A 22,001-nucleotide genomic window follows, 5' to 3' on the forward strand; every position below is an offset into this window, starting at 1 on the left:
AAATAATGTTTACATACCCTACATTACTCATCTCAAATGTGTATACTGTACTCTATACCATCTACTGCATCTTGCCTATGCCGTTCGGCCATCCCTCATTCATCTATTTGTATGTACATATTCTTATTCATTCCTTTACACGTGTGTGTATAAGTTAGTTGTTGTGAAATTGTTAGGTTAGATTACTTGTTAGATATTACCGCATGGTCAGAACTAGAAGCACAAGCATTTCGCTACACTCGCATTAACATCTCCTAGCCATGTGTATGTGACAAATAAAAATAAATAAAATTTGATTTGGATTTGAAAATAGCAGGTCTGAGACAGGAAGCAGGTCCAGTGAACAGTTTAGGGTTCCATAGTCGCAGGTAGAACAGTTGAAACTGGAGCAGCAGCACAGTCTGGTGGACTGGGGACAGCAATGAGTCATCAAGCCAGGTAGTCCTGAATCATGGTCCTAGGGCTCAGGTCCTCCGAGAGAGAGAAAGAATGAAAGAAAGAGAGCGAGAGAGAGAGAGAGAAAAAGAGAGAGTGAGAATTAGAGAGAGCATTCTTAAATTCACACAGGACACTGGATAAGACAGGAGAAATACTCCAGATAAAACAGACTCACCCTAGTGTCAGGACCCGGTGCGAGAAACAGTCACTAATAATCGGCAGAACCCAGAAGATGAGGCAGACACAGCAGTACTAGAGATGGTGGTTTAATAAAAGAACAAGATCTTCAGRCAAAGAATATAAATCCACAACGTCCAAAATAAAGCCAAGAGGCAAAAAATGGATATCTTCCAAAATACAAAGAAAATCCACAAAGTGGTAAGAACAGCAAGGGATAAAACAAACCTCAAAAGACTAATCCAAAARTACACAAGAACAAAACCAGAGAACCTCTGGAAAATCCAACAAGAGAAAATATATGTTCACAACAAGGCTTGTGCTGGGGCTGGGTGCTAACATACAAACACTGAGCAAAGAACTGAGGAACACACAGGGTTTAAATACCAACAAGGGAACGACACACAGGTGCAAACAATAATAGAGCAAGGAAAAAACGAAAGGTTCAAAAAAGGTGCAATGGGGACATCTAGTGACAAAAACCAGAACAGTCCTGGCCAAAACCTGACACCTAGCCCCCCAACACATAAACTACTGCAGCATAAATACTGGAGGCTGAGAAAGGAGGGGTCGGGAGACACTGTGGCCCTGTCCGACGATACCCCCGGACAGGGCCAAACAGGCAGAATATAACCCCACCCACTTTACCAAAGCACAGACCCCACACCACTAGAGGGATATCTTCAACCACCAACTTACCATCCTGAGACAAGGCCGAGTATAGCCCACAAAGATSGCCGCCAAGGCACAACACAAGGGGGRACGCCAACCCGGACAGGAAGATCACGTCAGTGACTCAACCCACTCAACGGACGCACTCCTCCTAGGGATGGCACGGAAGAGCACCAGTAAGCCAGTGACTCAGCCCCTGTAATAGGGTTAGAGGCAGATAATCCCAGTGGAGAGAGGGGAACCGGCCAGGCAGAGACAGCAAGGGCGGTTCGTTGCTCCAGTGCCTTTCCGTTCACCTTCACATTCCTGGGCCAGACTACACTCAATCATAGGACCTACTGAAGAGATGAGTCTTCAATAAAGACTTAAAGGTTGAGACCGAGTCTGGGTCTCACATGGATAGGCATACCATTCCATAAAAATTTAGCTCTATAGGAGAAAGCCCTGCCTCCAGCTGTTTGCTTAGAAATTCTAGGGACAGTAAGGAGGCCTGCGTCGTGTGACCGTAGCATACGTGTAGGTAGGAGCAAGCCCATGTAATGCTTTGTAGGTTAGCAGTATAACCTTGAAATCAGCCCTTGCCTTACCAGGAAACCAGTGTAGAGAGGCTGACACTGGAATAATATRATCAAWTTTTTTGGTTCTAGTCAAGATTCTAGCAGCCATGTTTAGCACTAACTGAAAGTTATTTAGTGCTTTATCCAGGTAGTCGGAAAGTAGAGCATTGCAGTAGTCTAACCTAGAAGTGACAAAAGACTGGATTAATTTTTCTGCATATTTTTTGGACAGAAAGTTTCTGATTTTTGCAATGTTACGTATATGGAAAAAAGCTGTCCTTGAAACAGTCTTGATATGTTCATCAAAAGAGAGATCAGGGTCCAGAGTAACGCCGAGGTCCTTCACAGTTTTATTTGAGACGACTGTACAACCATTAAGATTACTTGTCAGATTCAACAGAAGATCTCTTTGTTTCTTGGGAACTAGAACAAGCTTCTCTGTTTGGTCCGAGTTTAAAAGTAGAACATTCATCCACTTCCTTATGTCTGAAACACAGGCTTCCAGGAAGGGCAATTTTTGGCTTCGCCATGTTTCATCAAAATATACAGCTGTGTGTCATCCGCATAGCAGTGAAAGTTAACATTATGTTTCCGAATGACATCACCAAGAGGTAAAATATATAGAGAAAACAATAGTGGTCCTAAAATGGAGCCTTGAGGAACACCAAAATGTACAGTTGATTTGTCAGAGGACAAGCCATCCACAGAAACAAACTGATATCTTTCCGACAGATAAGATCTATCCTGATGGAAGAGTTGGCGGAGGGGCCCCGTCACCTCATTGTGTTGTGGCATGAACTTAGACAGATAGTAGTTAGTCAAACCCAGAATGCACTGCAGTACCTGCTTTTCTTCTGGCTTGAGCAAATGCCTGATGGCCTTTGTCATTCCCGGCTCATGTATCACCCCGTCGGCTGTGAGGATGTAACCGACGTAGGGAACCTCATGGAGCCTGAATCTGCACTTTTCTGGATTCATCTTCAAGTTGACAGCTCTAATCCTTTGAGGACCTGCTTGAGGCGCTCATCGTATTCATCCAGTGTGCGTCCCCACACCAGGATGTTGTCCACCACTATCTCACATGGCTGCCCAGCAAACAGCTGCTCCATCGATCTCTGGAAGACCTCAATGCCAGTGGAAATCCCATACGGCATGCAGAGGAACCAGAACCTTCCACCAGGAGACATGAATGCGTTTGTTTAGACGATCTCTCATCGAGTGTGTCATGGAGCGCATGTCCATGACTTGTGGACAATGACACTGAAACAAATTTTTGGTTGAAGAAAGACTCTATTGTATCTCTTCAGGGTAAAGTCAAGAATCCTGAAACCAAACAGAATGTTGGATTGAGTAGTGCATTCCGTTTGCCAACAATACTTTGACATAAGGCGCCAAAGTCGAGTGTTTGTTTCGCACGGCAGTTACTAAAACAATGTAACTTGTTAACAATGTTTCTACCATGTATAGAGCTGCCCATTTAAACGTACATGCTCCAGTAATGTGAAATATATTATTAGAATAACAATCGAAGTGTTGATAGAGTATAATCATAGCATTTAACCTACCTTGTGTGTTTGTCTGAAGCGCCACGCTGTTTCTTTGTTGATGTGCCGGATTATCTGGGGTGAATTACTTCATGAATGTGTATTGTGACTTAAAGTTATGGCACAAGTTATTGAAGTGTGTGTGTGTTTATGTAAAACCGTTGTTTATGATATGTCCATGGGAAATTATTCATTTGTGGGAGTTCCTGGAAAGAGTACTTAGGTTCTCAGTTGGTTTTTGCCTGGGAGATAGCAAGCTGGGCAGGTAACAAGTTGGCTAGAGTAGAGCTATACCTGAGTTTTGTTATAAGCAAAGAGTTTTTGCCGGAATAGTTTATACTGAGAATGTGTTTGATTTATTCAAGTCTTTGTCAACGTCCTGTTTGTTATTTTATGTACAAAGTTTATTGGCCAATTAGTCCTGCACCTGTTAATATTGTAAATGAAAGCCTCTAAGAGAGGTGAGGACCAAAACATTATGTTTGTCTCCTCACTGTCCGATCCGCCGCTTCGGTTACTGCTTCACAGAGAGGAATCTGCCAGAATCCACATTTTGCATCAATAATGCTGAACACTTTTGCACCCGGCATGTATGCAATGACCTGTTCTATATTTTTCATGGGGTGGTGTGGTGTGGCTTTAGTAGTGCTTTGTTCATGTGTACTGGGTCCATGCATAGCCTGACAGAGACATCTTTTTTTTACAGCAGCTACCATGACGGAAAACCACTCTGTGGCTTCATTCTCAGGGATTACAACACCTAACCCCAACATTCGGTCAAGTGCTTTGATCGTGTTGTCTTTATGGCTACTGGCACTTTTCTGGGCGCGCAGACTGTGGGTATTACTGACTCATCCAGTTTCATGTGATACACCACTGGTAGTTTGCCAATCTCTTCAATGTTAAACAGTGGTCTCACATCCTGGTCAACAACATGAAAGCCAAAGTCCTCTTGAGTGCAATGGAGGGTGTCCGTGCCCTCCGTAAARATCACCTGCCCCCCATAGGCCACCAGGATAGCTTTTTCAGCAGTATTAACAGTTAAAATACACCCTTAGAAAAAAGGTGCTAATGTGTGCAAAATTAACGTTCACTGAGTAAACAAATAAATAATCCCCCCTCACTCACACACAAGTGCTACTGTCAAGTTCAACACAACAAAAGCAATATCTTTGAGCTACATATTTTACATTGTACACTTTCTGCCCGTGGACATCTGTTCTACAATGTGCCAGGAGAGCATGATACCCTTTGTTGGCATAATTGATCTCTTTCAAGCAGGGAGTACACCTAGCATACCCCTTTTTATTGAAAAGGTGAGAAAGAGGGAAAGTGTGTGGTGTTCCTTTCACCTCTATGGTGGCATCCAGCTTAAAGACACTCGCTAGCACAGGGAAGAGAATAATTATCTCTGGCCCCCTCCCGTGCTACCAAAGGGGTTCGGAACATTTCAGACGAATCTTTGCCCTATACAAGTACCTGAAAAAGCTTTGCAACGACAGGAATGTTTCTTTTTGTGGGAGCAACCAGCACTTTTTAAAAGAGATGTGATTCACCCTAACCGCATGGGTTACAGTATTATTTCCAGCAACATCTCAAACCRTTTTAGAGACTGACAGACAGGGTCTGGTAGTGCTCCAGTCCCAGCAACATCAAACTGTTTTAGAGACTGACAGACAAGGTCTGGTAGTTCTCCAGTTCTCCCTGTCAGAATAACCAACAGAGGACTTGGATACCATATCAACTCCTATAGAAATGGCACTACGGTTATTGTGAGTAACCTAATTTATGTTCCTTGAACTCCGCCTGAGTTTATACGAACTGTCAACTCCTACCATTCTGGTAGATTGGAGAATGTCAGAAAACGTGGTTGTAACGTTAATCATTTGGTTCTTATTTTATAGGTTACCTCTAGGCAGACGCCCCACAGGCAGAGTGGCCCAAACTGATTTAATATGGGACTTTTACATGTTAGAGCAATCACAAGTTAAACCTTTCTCAGGAATGACCTCATTACCGAGCTCAAAGTTGTTYGCATATTTCTCACTGAAACATGGCTGTCTTCAGGATGTAGTGCCACTCTTATTGAAGCCTCCACCTGGACTACAACTTTTCATATTCTATTGAAAAAGGGTGGGAGGACAGCCTCTATTTTTACTAATGCTCTCAGCTGTAAGGCCATTTCATTTGGCGACTTTTTGTCTTTTGAGCATCACGCTATACTGTTTAAATGTCAGCCACCAGTGCTGGCCATAACCCTGTATAGAGCACCAATGCACTGCCCCACTTTCTTTACTGAATTCTCTGAACTAATGTCTATTGTTCTTGAGAACTATGATAAAATCATTGTGTTGGGTGACAGAGAGTGACTCCAAGGCCATTGAATTTCTGAAGCTTTTGACCTCTATAGACATGATCTAACATATTACTGGGCCCACCCATAACCGTGGCCATACTCTGGACCTGGTTATTACAGAGGGGCTTTCTATTGACATATCCTCTATTGTTGATGTTGCTTTATCTAATCACCACTGTGGATTTATTCCTACCTTGTTACCCATAGCACAGGGTAATACTGAACACAGTATTAACTTCTTGAGGATAGGGTGCAGAGTTTTCACTTAGGGAAAAATAGCGTGCCCATTTCAACTTCGTTCTACTCATCCCCAGAATATCAGATATGCATATTATTAGTAGATTTGGATAGAAAACACTCTGAAGTTTCTAAAACTGTTTGAATCATATCTGTAAGTATAACAGAACTTATATAGCAGTCAAAACCCTGAGGACTAACTTTTTTWTTTTTAAGTCACTGTCTGTTCAATGAGTTATTATGGGCAGGCCAGAATTCTAATCACTATCCTCGCAGTTCCTACTGCTTCCACTGGATGTCGCCATTGTATGGAAAAAGGTTAAGGTTTTTCATTTGAACACTGAGAAAGATATTCACCAGGAAGTGGAGTGACGTCTTGTGTTTATGTTTGAGAGTTGCGCAAGACTTGAAAAGTACCGTGAGTTTGTTGATATCCTGTATTGAAAACAGATTGACCCGTCTTCAATTTGATCGATTATTAACGTTTACAAATACCTTAAACTCACAAGCAGCCAGTGCAGAGACCTTAAAACCAGTGTAATGTGTGTTGTCCATCTGGTCTTGGTCAGTACCCTTGCTGCAGCATTCTGTGTCTTTCGCAGTTGACCAATGGCTTTCTTAGTTAGACCAGACAAGAGAGCATTACAGTAGTCAAGCCTGCATGTAATAAACGCATGGATACGTCTCTCTGTATCAGCCTGAGCGAGAAACAACTGCACCTTGGCAATGTTTCTCAGGTGGTAAAAACCTACTTTTGGTCACATTCCTAATCTGTGATTCGAAATTGAGTTCAGAATCTAAAATAACACCTAGGTTTTTAACTTGGTGTTTTATCTTTATAGCCCGTGAATTAAAATGTTCATGGCAGATTCTCTCTGTGCTTTGGCTCAATAAGTGCCTTGGTCTTGTCTTGATTTAGCTGGAGGAAGTTGTGAGCCATACAAAATCACTAATACAGTCTAATAATTTATCCGTGGAGCTACAATGGTAGCTCTGGTGACACAAAAATGTAAAGTTGTGTTTCGTCAGCGTAGCATTGAAAATCAGTGCTGTGCTTTCTGATAATGCTGCCAATGGGTAACATATAAAACTGAACAGTTTCAGACCGAAAATCGAATCTTGTGGAATGCCACATGTGATATGTATTTTCTCTGAGTTATGTTCACCGGGGGTGACAAAAAACTATTGACTGGTTAAATAGGTGCTAAACCAATTTAGAACAGGACCCGAGAGGCCAACCCACCGCTCCAGTCTATCCAGAACAACGTCACGGTCAACAGTGTGGAAAGCAGCACTTAAATTCAAGAGTACAAGGACAGAGAGCTGTTTGGCATCTGTGTTGGTTCTATGATCATTTACCACTTTAACAAAGGCTGTCTCTGTGCTGTGGTGGGCCCCAAAAATATAGTTGGCACTTAAAAAATCTTTTTGAAAAACTATTTCTCCAGAATTTTGATTAAGAATGGAAGGCTGGAGATTGGCCAAACATTGAAGGGATTCTTCAGGAGGGATTTCACCACTGCAGTTTTTAGTGTAGTTTGGAAAGTGCCTGTGAACAGGGAGTGATTAAAACCTGTTTGGGCTGCAATCCCCACACAGGTACACCTATGACAACTGCCATTTCAAGTGCATGGCGCGAAATTCAAAATCTAGTTTGTTAAAATATTTAACTTTCACACATTAACAAGTCCAATACAGCATATGAAAGGTAGACATCTTGTGAATCAAGCCAACATGTCCGATTTTTAAAATGTTTTACAGGGAAGACAAAATATGTAAATCTATTAGCTAACCACATCAGCAAAAGAGAGCACTTTTCTAACTCCATCAGTTTTTTACTCCGTCACTAGCTATCACTAATTCGACCAAATAAAGTATATATAGCCACTAACCAAGAAACCACTTCATAAGATGCCAGTCTGATAACATATTAATTGTATAGCATATGTTTTTTTTGAAAAATGTGCATATTTATGGTATAAATCATAATTACATTTCAGCTACAATCAGAAATTGCACCGAAGCAGCCATAACATTTACAGACACCACGTCAAATAACTAATTACTCATCATAAAACATATCTGAGAAATACATACATTGCAGCAATTGAAAGACAGGATTCTTGTGATTCCAGACAATATTTCCGATTTATTAAATGTTTTACAGCGAAAACAAAATGTAGCGCTATGTTAGCATAGCCACAATAGCCAGACACACTTGGGCGCGCCACGACCAGTTGACATGCACGACAGATATATGAAAATAACATTATAAATTGGGTCTTACTTTGGCTGATCTTTCATCAGAATGTTGATCAGGGTGTCCTTTGTCCAGATGAGTCGTTTGTTTGAGTCAGGTGGCAACTTTCCCTTCTCACTTAGCATTGGCACTGGTCGACTGGCACGGATTTGTCCAACGTTAAAAAAATCAGAGACCGAAACACGGCAAACTCTCCGAAAAAAAATTCAAATAATCTGATTAAACTATATTGAAAAAACATACATTACGATGATATGGCTCATTTATCAAATAAAAACCCAGCCGGAGATTGTTCCGTCCAAAACAGCAGCAAAACAGAACACAATATCACTCCCAAGACGCGCGCTTCGACTTCCGGAAGTGGTCGGTCACGTCAAAGAAATAGCTCTTATTCAACCTCTGAACAAGATATTCACTAAATTTCTTCTCTCATACCCTCTTGACACCCCAGAGCAAGGCGTACGGAGTATACGTAGGGTCTTACGTATAATGACCATGTATAGGCATAACGTTGAAGCGAGCATAGATTTCTGACATTCTACTTCTTGGTCAGGGAAAGTGCTGCCAAATGACTTCTGTACCACTCAGAGAAAAAATTAGAACGGTTTTAGAAACTAGAGATTGTTTTCTATCCAATATTAATATTAATATGCATATTGTAAGAGCAAAAATTKATTAAGAGGCCGTTTGAAAATTGGCACATATTTTCCAGTTTTTCCAATACGCCACCTGCAGCCATAACAGGTTTAACCAGAGCTTACACTTCTTCAGAGATGCATATAAAAACTGCTAGGAAGAAGGTGGTGGGGATAGGAACGAGAATGCAGGTATAAGTTGTGATATCACTTTCCTGAGCATGCCTGTGTCAACCAGGGAAAATAACTCCATAGTGCCTTTAATTTGTAGGCTAGGGCACATATCATCAAACTTCTCAACAGGTATTGCTTGACTGATACCCAGCCTAATGCTTGAAACTCATCACATTTAGATGTGGAGGAAAGTTCACAGGTTTGTGGGGGTAGGATTTTWAAAAATTATAATAATAATAAAAAATTCACCTTTATTTAACCAGGTAGGCCAATTGAGAACAAGTTCTCATTTACAACTGCGACCTGGCCAAGATAAAGCAAAGCAGTGCAACAAAAACACAGAGTGTTTGTTTATGTGTACATAAACAAATGTACAATCAATGACACAAAAGAAAATAAAAATAGACAGATCTATGTACAGTGTGTGCAAATGTAGAAGAGTAGGAAGGTAAGGCAATAAATAGGCCATATAGGTAAAAATAATTACAATTTAGCATTAATACTGGAGTGATATATGTGCAGATGATGATGTGCAAGTAGAGATACCGGGGTGCAAAAGAGCAAGAGGGTAAGTAATAATATGGGGATGAGGTAGTCGGGTGGGCTATTTACAGATTGGCTGTGTACAGGTACAGTGATCGGTAAGCTGCTCTGACAGCTGATGCTTAAAGTTAGAGAGGGAGAAATAAGACTCCAGCTTCAAAGATTTTTGCAATTCGTTCCAGTCATTGGCAGCAGAGAACCTGGAAGGAAAGGCGGCCAAAGGAAGTGTTGGCTTTGGGGATGACCAGTGCAATATACCTGCTGAAGCGCGTGCTATGGGTGGGTGTTGCTATGGTGACCAGTGAGCTGAGATAAGGCGGGGCTTTACCTAGCAAAGACTTATAGATGACCTGGAGCCAGTGGGTTTCGCAACGGATATGTAGTGAGGGCCAGCCAACGAGAGCATAGATGTCGCAGTGGAGGGTAGTATATGGGGCTTTGGTGATAAAACAGATGGCATTGTGATAGTCTACGTYCAATTTGCTGAGTAGAGTGTTGGAGGCTATTTTGTAAATGACATCGCCGAAGTCAAGGATCGGTAAAATAGTCAGTTTAACGAGGGCATGTTTGGCGGCATGAGTGAAGGAGGCTTTGTTGCGAAATAKGAAGCCGATTCTAGATTTAACTTTGGATTGGAGATGCTTAATGTGAGTCTGGAAGGAGAGGTTACAGTCTAACCAGACACCTATATATTTGTAGTTGTCCACATATTCTAGGTCAGAACCGTCCAGGCTTTCCAATCTTTGGGGAACTCAGCCAATATGAAGGAGAGGTTGAATAGGCTAGTAATAGGGGTTGCAACAATTTCAGCTGATAATTTTACAACGAGAGGGTCCAGGATATCTAGGCAAGCTGATTTGTACGGGTCCAGGTTTTGCTGCTCTTTCAGAACATCAGCTCTTTGGATTCGGGTGAAGGAGAAGCGGGCGGGTTTGGGCAAGTTGCTGCATGGGGTGCTGAGGTGTTGGCTGGGGTAGGGGTAGCCAGGTGGAAAGCATGGCCAGCCATGGAAAAATGCTTATTGAAATTATCGATTATCGTAGATTTTATCGGTGGTGACAGTGTTTCCTATCCTCAGTGCAGTCGGCAGCTGGGAGGAGGTGCTCTTATTCTCCATGGACTTTACAGTGTCCCAAAACTTTTAGTAATTAGTGCTACAGGATGCAAATTTCTGTTTGAAAAAGCTAGCCTTAGCTTTCCTAACTGACTGACTATATTGGTCCCTGACTTCCCTGAAGAGTTGCATATCACGGGGGCTGTTCGATGCTAACGCAGAACGCCACAGGATGTTTTTGTGCTGGTCAAGGGCAGTCAAGTCTGGGGTGAACCATGGGCTATATCTGTTCTGAGTGCTACATTTTTTGATTGGGGCATGCTTATTTAAGATGAAGAGGAAAGCGATTTTGAAGAGCAACCAGGCATCCTCTACTGACGAGATGAGGTCAATATCCTTCCAGGATACCCAGGCCAGGTTGGTTAGTAAGGCCTGCTCACTAAAGTGTTTTAGGGAGCATTTGACAGTGGACCCATTATGCACGCAGGCAATGAGGCAGTGACCGCTGAGATCCTGGTTGAAGACAGCAGACGTGTATTTAGAGAGCAAGTTGGTCAGGATGATATCAATGAGGGTGCCCATGGTTAGGCATTAACCTACCTACCTGGTAGGTTCCATGATAATTTGTGTGAGATTGAGGGCATCTAGCTTAGATTGTAGGACGGTTGGGGTGTTAAGCATGTCCCAGTTTAGGTCACCTAACAGTACAAAATTCACATATGGTGTCCAGGGCACAGCTGGGGGCTGAAGGGGGTCTATAACAAGTGGCAACGGTTCTGGAAAGGTGGATTTTTAAAAGTAGAAGCTTAAATTGTTTGGGCACAGACCTGGATAGTATGACAGCACTCTGCAGGCAATCWCTGCAGTATATCGCAACTCCGCCCCCTTTGGCAGTTCTATCTTATCAGAAAATGTTATAGTTAGGGATGGAAATTTCAGGATTTTTGGTGGCCTTCCTAAGCCAGGATTCAGACACGGCTAGGACATCCGGATTGGCGGAGTGTGCTAAAGCGTGAATAAAACAAACTTAGGGATGAGACTTCTAATGTTAACATGCATGAAACAAATGCTTTTACGGTTACAGAAGTCAACAAATGAGAGCCCCTGGGGAATGGGAGTGATGCTGGGGGCTGCAGGTCCTGGGTTAACCTCTACATCACCAGAGGAACAGAGGAGGAGTAGGATAAGAGTACGGCTAAAGGCTAAAATAACTGGTTGTCTAGTGCGTTCGGAACAGAGAGTAAAGGGGGCAGGTTTCTGGGCACGGAAGGATACATTCAAGGCATAATGTACAGACCAGGGTATGGTAGGATGTGAGTACTGTGGAGGTAAGCCTAGGCATTGAGTGACGATGAGAGAGTTTTTGTCTCTCGAAGTACCATTTAAGCCAGGTGCGGTCACCGCATGTTTGGGGGGTGGAACAACAATGCTAGCTAAGGCATATTGAGCAGGGCTGGAGGCTCTACAGTGAAATAAGACAATAATTACTAACCAAAACAGCAATAGACAAGGCTTATAGACATCAGGGAGAGGCATGTGTAGCCGAGTAATCATAGGGTCCAGTGAGTAGCTAGGCGAGCTGGAGGCATGCAGATGGGCCTCAGGGGAGCGTCGCAACGGGGGAGCCTGTTGAAACCACCTCGGACAGTTACGTCGGCACAGCAGTCGTGATATATCTGCGGTGCTCTGTGTCGGCAGCAAAGGGTTCAGGCCACTTGGCAAAAGAGGTATTGAAGCCCATGGATTATCTGATSGATTTCTTCGGCTAGCCGGGGGATGGGCTGATGGGCTGATGGATTTATCAGGCCATCAATGGTTGAGAAGAGCTCTCTAATTATTCAGATTATTAGTGATCATGTTATAAAAATTTGACTGTCTGGCATTTCTAATTGCCTTGTTATATTTGCCAAGTTGCTCTCTCAGAATATCATAATGGACCTGCAACTTTGACTTTCTCCACTTCAGCTCTGCCTTTCTCCAATTTCTCTTTAATTGATCTGTTTCCTCACGCTGCCTTTTTCAACTTTACTGGAACTATGGCATCAATGGTTGCCCTTAATTTGCTATTAAAGTTATCAACGAATTCATCACAAGAGGAAGGCAGAATAGGTGATGGTGTATTGTTCATACACTCAATATCTGTATCAACTTCAGATGTAAGACAGTGTTTCTTAAGATTATATTTTAAGATTCTTCTATTGGTTTTTAAATCCATCCACGATTGTGGACTCTAATACATGTCAGACATGCTTTTAAGTTATGTGCCCAGTAGGTCCCTCAGGTCCTCTGGTACTGGCCTTTTAACTATCCCAAAGCCTAGGACCAAGAGGCATGGCGAGGCAGCCATTAGTGACTGTGCCCCCAGCCTCTGGAATAGCCTGTCGGCTGAAATTGTGGACATTTTTAAAAGAGATCTTAAAACACACCATTTTAGCTTCATTCAGTTTTTCTTTCAGTTATTTTCATTGTTTTTATTAGTTTTTTCTTGTGAAGCACATTGTGTTGCATTCCATGTCTGAAATGTGCTGTATAAATAAAGCTTGATTTGATTCAACACAATCATGAAGTTTGTTGACGGCAGTGGTGGGCCTGATCACCGGCTATGATGAGACAGCCTACAGGGATGAGGTCAGTGACCTGGCAGTGTGGTGCTGGGACAACAACCTCTCCCTCAACATCAAGATGACCAAGGAGCTGATCGTGGACTACAGGGCTGCAGTGGAGCGGGTTGAGAGCTTTAAGTTCCTTGGTGACCAACTCACCTTAAAGGCCTTATTAAACTCACCTTAAAGGCCTTAAAATGACCCACTCACTCACATGTKCACAGTTGTGAAGAAGGTGTGACAGAGCCTCTTCCCCCTCAGGAGAATGAAAAGGTTTGTCATGGGCCGTCAATCCCTCAAAACATTCTACAAGGACACACCCAAGAAATACTCACATCAAACCACACCCCCACGGCAACTCACGTTTACCATCTGTCATGGCCACCAGAATTTCAAGAGAAGCAAGCCAAAAATCAATGCAAAATCAGCGGGTGCAGTTCCAAGTTAACTTTTATCTTCTCAGTGTGTGTTTGGGACCGGTGAAGATGAAACAGGCTGAGGCTGTTATCAGCGGGCAATCTGATAACTCCACTGCGTATCAGATAACAAGCTCACAGCAGGTGTGTGAGACAGTTTAAAACAACTCGGTCTGTAAAAAAATGAAAATAATCCCCCCCTTTCTCTTGAAGGAGGACTGAGGACTTTCGTGGGCGTCCACTCATTCTGTTACAGTTATTGTACAATTCCACTAATTGGATCAGCACGGCGCAATAACGCTGTGTAAAAGGAGGATCCAATTATTAGATCTGATCGTGTGCTGTTTCTATGGAAACACTGGTGTGACTGAACTTTGGCCCTGCCCTCTCTCTTTTCATCCCTTTCTCTACCTGTTGTGCAGTAAATGGAGTCCTGCAAAAGCACTAAAAAAATCAACTGTGTGTGTGTCTGTGTCTCCCCACAGGGCCAGCTACTACAGAAAGGGTGGGCGCGCCATGCTGCCTGTGAAGTGGATGCCTCCGGAAGCCTTCATGGAGGGGATCTTCACATCCAAAACAGACACGTGGTACATTTCATTGTAACGCACTCCCAATAACATCTTGAATGTCACCCCCTTTCATTTCACCCCTCCAGTCTACCTCACCTCCCTCTCTCTGTCCTCACCTCCCTCTCTCTGTCCTAATGGAGAATATACTTTTTCACCTTCTGAAAGCCTCACTCCTTCCTCCCTCTCTCCTTCACCCCTGTCACCTTTATGATTCTTTCCCTCCCCCCGTCTCCTTCTTCCTCCTACCTCTCTCCACCTCTCTCTCAGGTCCTTTGGGGTGCTGCTATGGGAGATCTTCTCTTTGGGCTATATGCCCTATCCCAGTCGCAGTAACCAGGAAGTGTTGGAGTTTGTCACCAGCGGGGGAAGGATGGACCCTCCCAAAAACTGCCCAGGGCCTGTGTAAGTCCAATATACCACCAAAACAATCACACTTCACCCAAACACATGTAGCAGATGTGAGCTAGCAGGCTAGTGAAGATTGAAAAGGGAACTGTCGCTCAGTCAACTTTCGCCCCTTTCTGAACTGACACTCAGACAGATGGAATTTATGCTGTTACACACATAACACACCCTCACACACAGCATACAGTTTTCACTCATGCACACACAGTATGCAGACTTACACAGGGATACAAGCGTACAAGCGTACAAACACACACACTCGCACACAAAACACACCCATAACTTCTCAGACTATCACGTGCTCGCCACCCTTTTCTTCTTTGATATTTTTTCACACAAAAACAGACACAGTCACCATGTAGTAAATGGCATCGTGACTAGCTCACATTACCACAGCATTTTACACAAGTGTCAAATCAGCCCTGCTAATATTTTTTTTTTGCTTGAGTTGATGTCTCGGTGGGGTACCCCAGGGTTCAGTTTAACCCCCACTGACTTTCCAACAGTAATCACTCAAACTAGTTGGATGTTACACTTCATTGACCTCATTGTGTGTGATTTTGTCAAGGGTATTAGTGTATGGGGAAACATGTTTTTTAATTGTGTTTGTCAATGTGTGGTCTCGGATATCCCATCTCGGACCTTGAAATATCGTGAGCTAGGGAGCAAAGGCACAAGGTCTGGGGAGGATGTCAGCTTCTCTTGTAAATTTCAAAAGGACTCTTCAGATAGCCAACTCACCAGACAAATCACAAGTTTCGGTAGGCGAGACTTATAATGCAGGCAGGAATTGTGCTCATGTTTAGCTAAGGTTGCAAGTGGATATGGCAGTGACGTTACCGGTGACACTTCCCCTTTCTGACTCGTCCTCTTTTTCCCAACTGATGCCGCAACAGACGTTTAGTACAGATGCTTTAGCTGGAGCATTGATACATTCTCTCTCTCTCTCTCTCTCTCTCTCTCTCTCTCTCTCTCTCTCTCAGGTACCGGATAATGACACAGAGTTGGCAGCATCAACCGGAAGACAGGCCCAACTTCTCCACCATTTTGGAAAGGATTGACTACTGCTTACAGGTAGAGAGCCTCTGCACACCTCTGCACTTGAAATGTGCTCAAGTATTATTATGACTGTCTAACTGCCAAGAGATTATTTTAATATGTTTGACTATTTTAAGAAGTGATATAGCTCATAACCTGTCTGTCCATGTAAAATCTGTATTCCTTTTGTGAATTTCTAAAAATTCCGACATTGGTAATGTTAATATCATAGTTTATTGTCCACCATTGTTAGTGTCTAATGCTAGTACCATTGCTCCTCTATCCTCTCCAGGACCCCGATGTGGTGACTGTTCCCTTGCCTGTGGAATATGGCCCCCTCCCTGAAGAGGAGGAGCGGGTACCCATGCGCCCTGAGGACCCCACGGCCTCCCCCCTGCTGGTGTCCACTCTGATGCCTGACGGTGCGGGCCCCGCACCGTCAGCCCCCAAGCCCACCGAGGCCACTGAGGCTCAACAACCCCAGCCCCACCCCCAGACATTCACCATGACCACAGCCACCTCCAAGGTKCCTCCCCCCATCTCCACCAAGCAACCAAACCCAGACGGTGGCCACGTCAATCTGGCCTTCACCCAGGGCCACCCTGGGGATAAGGAGGGTCGCAATGGGAAACCCACCAACCTGTGGAACCCCACTTACGGCTCCTGGTTCCTCCAGCTGCAGCAGCAGAAGAAGCAGCAGCATCAGCAACAACCGCAGCAACAACAACAACAGCTGCAGCAAAAGCAGGAAAGAGTGGGCAGTGGAGGTGGGGGAGTAGGAGGTGGGAGGGTGCCGGGCGAGGGGCAGGAGCACAAGGGACGGACTGTGGGCGAGGCTGTGGGGGCCCTGAGTCTCCAGCACCAGCAGCAGTTCCAGCCACCATACCCCTTCCATCCGCAACAGCAGATGCAGCTCTTACATCACCAGCAGCAGCAACAGCAGGGSTTCTGCAGGCCGCTTTTGCCACCTCCGCCACCACCCCAGGCTACCTCCTTGGGTACCACTGACCCTACCCCTTCCCCGCTCCTGTTAGATTCGGCCGCCCTACCCCCGGTCCCCCTATTTAGACTTCGCAGATTCCCCTGCGGGAACATCGGCTATGGCTACCAGGAGCAAGGGTTACCCCTAGAGGCAGCCCACCACCACCAGAATCCTGTCTCTGTCAACCCCCCTCCTCCACCGCCCCCTCCCCCGCCACCCGTGGCCTCCCAGAGAGGAGTGGCTGGGACCCAGCTGTCGCTGAGCCACTCGACGATGGCCAAATCCGAGGACAGCCTCCCTCTGCTGGTCACCATGGGGACGGTGCAGGACCCGAGTCTGCCCCGGATGGAGGGCCACAATGCCACAGTGCTGTAGCCCCTCCAACCCCCAACCTCCAACTTGCTTTTTGGCTCCCACCTCGGAGGCTGTGTGTACAGACAGATAGGCATACAGACAGACTTGATGATCCACCGTGCAACACTGTGTCAGGACACCTTACGAACAGCCTTCCCGTATCGACACCTTGGTTTCATCCACCGATTGGATCAAGCCATTGCATTGAGTCCAAAATGTTTCATCCCAATGAGATAAAATGGCTGTGGAAATTACAATGGGGTGTTAAAGCACATTGGAGAGCTGCAAAGGACCACTAAGAAGAAAAGGTTGTGGGTTGTTGGCTAGGAAAATAGGAATAATTGTACATTTTGCAGCACTGGCTAGTGTTCAGTAGACAATTGTGGCAGGACGGTTAGATGTTTCCATTCGGTTGAACTAGCTAACTTCTTTGCAATGTGTTCACGAGCCGACTGCTCATCTTCGCGGCTCTGTCGATGTCAAAGCAGCCTTTCACATGGAGTCATGCTGGAAACACACAAACAGAACATACAAACACATAACTAAGAACCATACACATCTGCTAGATGTCTAACTGACTGTAGCATTAGCTAACTTCTTCTCTAGCTGTCATTCATTGCGGGTTATCTATTTCATTGGAAATTCAGGCCTTGGCAGTTGATTCACCAATCAGAAACAATTTTCCCAAAATATCGTGAGTGTCGGACACTGGATTCCTGAGTTTTTTTGTGTTTTTTTTTTACAATGAAGAAAAAATGTGTTTGTTGATGTTTGCTTGCCTGCTTGTTTATTTATTAATTTGTCTATTTATTATTTGGGAGCTCTATAAATTATTAATACACCAACCTTATCCAAATTAATTTGACATACTGTACATGGGTTAGCTATTTGACTTTTTTTTTGCACTAGTCTTTGTCCAACGTCGACTTAATTGAATTAATATAAACCCTTGTGAACAATGACAAATGCACTGAATGTTATTTCAGATAGTTGGAATCAGTACTCATGGTGGTGAAGGTTGCTATGGTATGAGGGTGGGAGTGAAAGGGAATTGTTGGGAGGGTGTAACGGTGCCATGAGTATGTGAGTGGCTGTCTTTGCAATTTAAGGTGTGTGATTAGGTGTGTTTGAGCGAGAGGGAGAGGGAAAGAAAGACGGACAGAATTTTCTTTCTTAGAAGGGCAATACTATGGAGCTTACTGTATACTGATCTTAAATGTTTATTCAGGCAAGTTCACCTTCCATTCCTCGTTAAATATGTTTTATATGTATATAATATGGCCCTCTATGGAAAGACAGAAATTACTGTTCCATGGACTCTTATATGTGGCAATTAATTTAATTGAAAGTGTGCTTTTAAATGAAGACATTTTGGCATTTTTTGGGGAGGGCTTTTTTCAATAATGTTTTCTTGATTCATGACCTGCAAAAATGTATTAAACTACATTGTTGCCTTAGCCAGCAGCAATTACACCATATAGTACCAGTCAAAAGTTTGAACACACCTACTCATTAAAGGGTTTTTCTTTATTTTTACTATTTTCTACAGTGCCTTGCAAAAGTATTCACCCTCCTTGGCGTTTTTCCTATTTTGTTGCATTTTCCTATGTTGTTGCAGTGTTGCAAAGCCTTTTTGAAATCGGACACGATGGGTAGATTAACAAGAAGTGTATCTTTAATTTGGTGTATTGCACTTGTTATTGTGTGAAAGTTACATATTTCAAAAAAATCTATTTGAATTTCCCGCACTGCCTTTTCAGCAGAATGTTGTCGTGGGGTTCCGCTAGCGGAACGCCTGCGTTAGAAAGGTTAAAAAAATAAATAAAACAAAAACAGAAAAGACCTGCGTGCATATTTATTCACCCCCTTTGCTATGAAGCCCCTAAATAAGATCTGGTGCAACCAATTACCTTCAGAAGTCATATAATTAGTTAAATAAAGTCCACCTGTGTGCAATCTAAGTGTCACAGCATCCCAGTATATAAACACCTGTTCTGAAAGGCCCTAGAGTCTGCAACACCACTAAGCAAGGGGAACCACCAAGCGAGCGGCACTATGAAGACCAAGGAGCTCTCCAAACAGGTCAGGGACAAAGTAGTGGAGAAGTACAGATCAGGGTTGGGTTATAAAACATATCCACAACTTTTAACACCCCACGGAGCACCATTAAATCCATTATTTAAAAATTGAAAGAATATGGCACCACAACAAAGGGGGCCGCCCACCAAAAGAGGGGCCACCCACCAAAACTCATGGACCAGGCAAGGAGGGCATTAAACAGAGATGCAACAAGGAGACCAAAGATAACCCTAAAGGAGCAGCAAAGCTCCACAGCGGAGATTGGAGAATCTGTCCATAAGACCACTTTAAGCCGAACACTCCACAATGCTGGGCTTTACGGAAGAGTGGCCAGAAAACAAACACTGAAACTGAGCTTTTTGGCAATAAAGGAAAACGCTATATCTGGCGCAAACCCAACAACTCTCATCACCCTGAGAATAACATCCCCACAGTGGAGCATGGTGGTGGCAGCATCATGCTGTGGGGATGTTTTTATTGGCAGGGACTGGGAAACTAGTCAGAATTGAAGGAATGATGGATGGCACTAAATACAAAGTAATTMTTGAGGGAAACCCGTTTCAGTCCTYCAGAGATTTAAGACTAGGAAAGAGGTTCACCTTCCAGCAGGACAATGACCCTAAGCATACTGCTATAGCAACATTCGAGTGGTTTAAGGGGAAACATTTAAATGTCTTGGAATGGCCTAGTCAAAGCCCAGACCTCAATCCAATTGAGAATCTGTGTTATGACTTAAAGATTGCTGTACACCAACGGAGCCCATCCAACTTGAAGGAGCTGAAGCAGTTTTGCCTTGAAGAATGGGCAAAAATCCCAGTGGCTAGATGTGCCAAGCTTATAGAGACATACCCCAAGAGACTTGCAGCTGTAATTGCTGCAAAAGGTGGCTCTACAAAGTATTGAATTTGGGGGGGTTAATAGTTATGCACACTCAAGTTTTCTGTTTTTTTGTCTTATTTCTTGTTTGTTTCACCCCAAAAATATTTTGCATCTTCAAACATGTTGTGTCAATCAAATGATACAAACCCCCCAAAAATCTATTTTAATTCCAGGTTGTAAGGTAGCAAAATAGGAAAAATGCCAAAGTGGTGAATACTTTCACAAGCCACTGTAGACGCTGTAGTAAATAAATCTGAATAAAAACGTCTGTCTTGTCCAGGACCGGAGTCTACGCAGACCGGTGCGCCATAGCCAATCAGAGGTACAGTAGGCCTATATAAAAACAAGCCATTTGCCACAAGGGCCTGCCATCATTCACTTTGAACTGGACTGCCAACATGGGGGTGAATACTTGCGCAAGCCACTGTCCATTGTATAATAATAGTGAAGACATCAAAACTATGAAATAACACATGGAATCATGTAGTAACCAAAAAATTGTTAAACAAATCTAAATATATTTTATATTTGAGATTCTTCAAAGTAGCCAACCTTTGCCTTGATGACAGCTTTGCACACTCTTGGCATTCTCCCTTGAATAAGTAGGTATTCTAAAACGTTTGACTGGTACTGTATATACAAAAGTATGTGGACACCTCTTAAAATTAGTGGATTCAGCTATTTCAGTTGGAATCACGATTCTATTCTTCCAACTTTGTGGCAATAGTTTGGGGAAGGCCCTATTCTGTTTCTGCATGACAATGCCCCCCATGCACAAAGCGAGGTCCATACAGAAATGTTTTGCGAGATCAGTGTGGAGGAACTTGACTGGCCTGCACAGAGCCCTTACCTCAACCCCATCGCAAACCTTTGGGATGAATTGGAACGCCGACTGCAAGCCAGGCCTAGTCTCCCAACATCAGTTACCGACCTCACTAATGTTCTTGTGGCTGAATTGAAGCAAGTCCCTGCAGCAACATTCCAACATCTATTGGAAAGCCTTCCCAAAAGAGTGGAGGCTGTTATCGCAGCAAAATTCATATTAATGCCAATCATTTTGGAATGAGATGTTAGAGAACCAGGTGCCCACATACTTTTGGTCATGTAGTGTATACTGGACAATATTGAATAGGTCTTTACCCACAAAATGCTATTTTGAAGAAATATATGTTCATAAATCTACATCATTTTTCTATTTGAATAAGAGTGTTGTAGAATATAAAGTATTCTGAGTGAAAAGTTTGAACCCAAATTGCTTGTGGTCCACTTGTGAATGAATCTATGGGAAATATTTTGAGGATCTAACTTCTTATCCCATTGGTTATCAATCATGTACACATTTACATTCAATGTGCATAGTGTCAACACTGTCAATGCAATCTGCTTTTATACATTCAAAGACATATGTTTTATGTGATCATTACTTCATTATAATGTGCAATCGAAACAACTTTCATGTACGTAAGTCTCAAATGGGTACATGAAGATGAGTGCTAGCCTATGCTAAGCTAAGAGGAAGGTGATTTGAGTGTCTCTAGGAAGTGCCAATGTGTCAGTTGTTTGCCTGTTGGCTTGAATATGTTGTGTAAACCCTTTGCTTGTACGCTCTTTCATAAAGTCTTACAAGCTGTTATAGACAAGTAGTGAAGATATTTGATAATTTGACATAAACTGACTTATACCGGCTGTATTTCTGCCCAAGATGGCAAAATAAGAACATGAAATGACACCGAGAATCGATAGAACATTGCTCAAAGATTCCCAAAAACGATAACATTCAAAATGATTTAATTTTTCCTTTAAGGTGCTGTCTGGCTTATGACAGAGGGTTCACGTAACATGCTGCACACTTTTCCCAATCAGCTGTGTGTTCACATTATATGCKGTTTCTTTGCAGCAGCACATATCTCCATTGCTCCTTGTAAAAAACAATTGAACTGCAGCTGTAAAATGTTGTTATTATAAAGTATTGTACTATGACTCTGGTAAACCCTGTAAGTTGCCCTTCAGATGACATCTGCCAAAACKG

The 22,001-nt window shown here is 43.3% G+C and overlaps 1 protein-coding gene across 1 annotated transcript in view; it reads left to right on the top strand.

The window, feature by feature from the left end:
• The window catches only part of alk (ALK receptor tyrosine kinase), a 196,348-nt gene extending 177,492 nt beyond the window's left edge, over positions 1-18,856 (top strand). The window contains exons 21-24 of the mRNA XM_070445291.1: positions 14,152-14,253; positions 14,503-14,637; positions 15,624-15,714; positions 15,971-18,856. Of these exons, the coding sequence (XP_070301392.1) occupies positions 14,152-14,253; positions 14,503-14,637; positions 15,624-15,714; positions 15,971-17,035 (1,393 nt within the window). The 3' untranslated portion in view covers positions 17,036-18,856. The remainder of the gene's footprint in view (positions 1-14,151; positions 14,254-14,502; positions 14,638-15,623; positions 15,715-15,970) is intronic.
• Positions 18,857-22,001: the final 3,145 nt, after the last annotated feature.

This window comes from Salvelinus sp. IW2-2015, linkage group LG10, assembly GCF_002910315.2.
Source record: "Salvelinus sp. IW2-2015 linkage group LG10, ASM291031v2, whole genome shotgun sequence".
Lineage (NCBI taxonomy): Eukaryota > Metazoa > Chordata > Actinopteri > Salmoniformes > Salmonidae > Salvelinus > Salvelinus sp. IW2-2015.